The sequence below is a fragment of the Saccostrea cucullata genome, unplaced genomic scaffold, assembly GCF_032062105.1.
Source record: "Saccostrea cucullata isolate Sc308-1 unplaced genomic scaffold, CSIRO_AGI_Scuc_v1 ctg12211, whole genome shotgun sequence".
NCBI classification, from domain to species: domain Eukaryota; kingdom Metazoa; phylum Mollusca; class Bivalvia; order Ostreida; family Ostreidae; genus Saccostrea; species Saccostrea cuccullata.
In genome coordinates, this window is record NW_026929292.1 from 32,817 (window position 1) to 37,351 (window position 4,535).

Sequence of the window (4,535 nt, forward strand, 5' to 3'; positions counted from 1 at the left end):
TTGAAGAATCTTCTTGCGAAAAACTTTGGAAAAGAAGATGAGCACTAAAAAAAATAAACGAAACACGTTTATTTGTAATCTAAGCATTTGTGACTTTCAATAACAAATCAATTCTTTCCATGATATGAAAAAGGAATAAAAAGGTCTCTAAATAAACATATGCATCCTCTAGCATGTTAAATGAATAATTGTTTGATTAGTCAATATTCCTGTCCTCTAGAGCTGTCGCTAATTTAGAAACCCTTAAGCTAAAGTCATCACTAATGGGCTGCATCTCTTGAAGTACCTTCTCTAGTTCGCCAAGCAATTTGTTTCCAAACTGAAAATCATCACTCTTCCATCCAAGATGTTTAGTTTCCCCTGACCTCAAATCCTGTAGACTCATATTGCCTAAATCTAGTTCGCTAACAAGAGTCTTTACATTTTGTAACCTGGCGAGAAGTTTCCCAATTGCAAGATCAAAATTGAACGCGAGGGTTACTATCACATTTCCCCGAACGTCTGGTGGGTACGTTTTCTTGATGATTCTTAGTTTTTGTCCAAGGCTTTTATTTTCATCCAAAAGGAGACGCAATGAATTCGGTGTTACATTTCTTGAGATTCCTTCAAAGCTTTCTTCCATTTTTTCCGGAAAGGCATTCTGTTTTTCTCGTAGATTTTGTATGAGGATTTCCAAAACTGTCTGCATCCTCATCTTTTCTTCATCTATAATAAGAGGATGGGTATTTCGATTGGTACATTCTCCTATTGCAGCTTCAATGCTTGCAAATGAACGGAAAAGCGAATTAAAAACATCATAAAGTTCCTGTGATTGTCTTGCAATAAGAAGTTTTTGTTCAATTTTACCCTCAAGAATCCACATAACAGGCCACGATTCTCTAATCCATGGTCCCCATGAACGAAACCAATGAACGACGTTGGAAAATATCCCTGATTTCTTATCCATAATGCGTTTGGCATGCACCTTTAGAATGAGAGCATATAGTTTGAGACGCCGATTATATTTAAGATTATACAAGGCATAAGTGGGCGTTTCGGAATTCAATTGGCTAACATGATTGGATGATCTTAGATTTAAGCACTTTGTTTCAAGCACATATAAGCAGTAGCATACACATATAATATGCTCGTTCTACTCTGTCTGCCTAAAAAGAAGCATGTCGTTTATTGAAGTCCTTTACCCTGGAAATCAGCAAAGGCGAGATAATTGCGTGAGACTTTCTCAGGAAATATATTCCGCAATGAAAGGAAATTTTGATTCAACAAATGATCTTATCAAAATTATGCATACTAAACTCGGAGCTGACATCGCACATCTGATATTTTACAAAGATAAGACAATTAAAGAAAATGCAGAGAATTTCCATAGGAAGATAGCAGAAATACAGAGCAAGCTAGAGGACAGTTTAAAAATAAATAAACATAAGATTGACCCTTACCTGTATGAAATGCTTGAAAATGATGAGTTGGAGTTAAGCGGCATTTACAGACAATTGCGAATTTCTGGCAAGGTGGTTGATCTGGTTGCTCAAACAATAATCTTAGCTTACTCTGTTGTTCGAACAGTACTTATGGCTTTGAATCAGATCGTAAGGGCTTTTTGTAAACTTTGGATTGGAGCCCTTGTGCTTGGTGTCCTTGTATTAGGCGTTGATCTAATATTCAGTGCCATTGTCGGAGCAAAAGAAAGAAAACATCTGGAAACTACCGAACAGGAGCTTCAAGCAGTCGTTGATGAATTTGTCCCAGCCAGCAGAATGTACACCAAAGAGATAACTCGGATTGAAATGCGCTTAGAAGATTTGGAGGTATTAACAATTTCTTTTATATCAATTTCTTCAACAATGAAGTTTTTGTTTATATATATATATATAATATATATAATATTCAGTGCCATTGTTGGAGCAAAAGAAAGAAAAAGAAATAAATAATAGATACGCATTCCTGTCAATAGTGTTATATAAAGGAAAACATTTGCAATATATATATATATATATATATATATATATATATATATATATATATATATATATATATATATATATATATATATATATATATATATATATATATATCCAAATTCAAATGATAAACTCAAAATTTTATCTAAAGCGCTTTCGCCCCATGCAGGCTCATCAGTAGATTTGAAATTGTAAACAAGTTACATTATGACGTCATTCTCGTGACGTTACATGTATGTAGGCAACGTTAAACATAATGATTGTGACGTAATAATAATCACAGTTAAATGAGGCGCACAGATAAAGTTTCACAGTTCATCTGATCAAAGTTAAGCGCCTATTATAAATGTACAATAATGGAGACATTTTTTATAAAATGTACATAATAAAATGATTTGATATAAATTCCTTTTAGCAGTTCAATTTTGGTTTAAACAGATTTATAAAATATTGTTCTTTGGCTTTCCGTAATTGTTCATTTTCCTCTTTTATTTTGTAAAAAGGAAATATATAAAAATGTCCTTTGCCACAAGAATCAAAGTGTTCACTACATTGCGTGTTTCGTGTTAGACCATCGCATTTTAGCGGCGCGTGTCTCATAGGCAACGAGCCATCGGACTTTGGTGTGAGCATCGGACTTTGGGGTCCGTAAAGACAGCGAGCCATCGGGGTTTGGCGCAGGCCATCGGGGTTTGGCGAGACCATCGGACTTTGGCGTCACCATCGCACTTTAGAGTCTTACATATATATATAATGCAAATGTTTTCCTTTATATAACACTATTGACAGGAATGCGAATCTATAATTTATTTATACAGTTATAAGGTCAAGAGGTCATAAATGTGAGTATGGATAACCGTTTGACGTTATTTCTCAGTGACGTCATAGAAGGTCGACGCGCGTTTAGCAGATTACATACTTGCCGTTGAGTTTGAAAAATAATGCATTTCACACGATAAAAGTAACAAAAAGGCAAATATATAGTATGAATAACTCACAAATGTCAATAAGTAATAAGGTATCATTTTAAAACATCTATCGGGCTATAAATGCGGGTTGGTACGAGATTAGATTATATATTATACATGCAGTTATGGATAAATCTAATTTTCTTTTGACATATGTATTATACAACAGAATATTGATAATTTTTGTTTTATTATATACATATTTTTTTCTGTTTTTCTTTATGCAGGACCACAGAAAATAATGATGAAGGATATGTTAAGAGTCAGTGAATAACGGTGACCCTTTGCCTTCATGGGATACAAATCGATTACTTTTTTTCCATTTTTTTTAAAATATGCAAAATTTAATACAGTTTCTTTTTACTCATGGATGTATTTTAAATAATCTGTTTGTTTAGCTTTGTACAATGCATTTTTTTTAATTTGCAAGATTAAATATTCTTTTCTATAATATATTTACAGAGATGCAATATTGTAGGAAAAATAATACCCGAGTGCTTTATTTTTTATCAGTAGTGACTTTCCTGGTGCACATTTCGATTTATTTTTTGTTTTACCGATATTTTATACATATCACACTTGTATAATATTCTGATCTTAGCACTCACTGGCTTTCTTTTTTCAAATAAATTTACAAAACTATTAAAATAAGCGATTAGCAGTTAAAGGATATAGTTGTTTTTTTTTTAACCAAAATAAATTGCTTTTTTTAACTGTTAAACAGCCGTAACTTTGAGAAATTTGAAGACACAGATAGAAAATGATGAATATTTTTTTAATCATATTTTCATTTTTTAAAATGAAAAATTTTGAAGGTTATTCCTCTTTTTTTTGCAACTCTTTTTTTTTCCATCCCCTTTTCTCTAAATCCTCTTTCACACTTTTTGATCTATAACACTTTGTATTTCTAGCTTATATGATTAAAGAAAAAGAAAAAGCAAGAAACGATAAGCAAAAAAAGTTGTCCATTATAGGTTACCATTATAATATTCCTTTGTGTGTTGAAAGATCTTATTCTTAACCATAAAGGGATCTAATATATATTTTCTTATCAATATTTTTCCTACTTTGCTAAAAATATACAGACTATATAATACAGATTTTTTTTTATGTATTAGATTTGTATAAAATGTTTTCCCGACATCATTTAGACTTTCCTATAATTTTTTATTTGTTTTAGTACAGCTCACAACAATTATATGGAATAGAATATTCTGTACTTTCAACTATTTTCAATTTAATAAAAGGCAAAATCTCAAGTTTTTGTCTTTTTTTCTTTGAAGCGGAATATTTTTCTTTTTTCAAATTGGACCTTTCTACTTTATCATTAGGTTAATGGTGCATATTTCTGCCCCTTACAAACCTGCAAGATAAATTATGTTAACATGCAATGTAATTATGTTGACATGCAACACATTTATGTCTACATGCAAGTTAATCATGATGACATGCAAGATACCAATCTTATTTGGAAATATAATTCAAATATGGGTAAATTTACTATTTTATGGTGGCATATTTCTGCCCTCTGTGTGCAAGTTATTTTTCTATCAAATATGTCGACATGCAAGTTAAATATGTTGATATGCAAGATAGTTATGTCAAC

General features: G+C 31.6%; 1 protein-coding gene across 1 annotated transcript; it reads left to right on the forward strand.

Annotated features, from left to right (window-relative positions):
- Positions 1-1,125: 1,125 nt before the first annotated feature.
- On the forward strand, positions 1,126-4,181 carry LOC134280358 (uncharacterized). Its single transcript, XM_062762766.1, has 2 exons — positions 1,126-1,808; positions 3,157-4,181. Exons 1-2 carry the CDS (start codon positions 1,158-1,160, stop codon positions 3,169-3,171), a joined length of 666 nt encoding a protein of 221 aa, XP_062618750.1. The 5' UTR covers positions 1,126-1,157; the 3' UTR covers positions 3,172-4,181.
- Positions 4,182-4,535: the final 354 nt, after the last annotated feature.

Coding starts and splice junctions, on each gene's coding strand:
- LOC134280358 (XM_062762766.1), top strand. CDS start 1,158: ATGTCGTTTATTGAAGTCCTTTACCCTGGAAATCAGCAAAGGCGAGAT.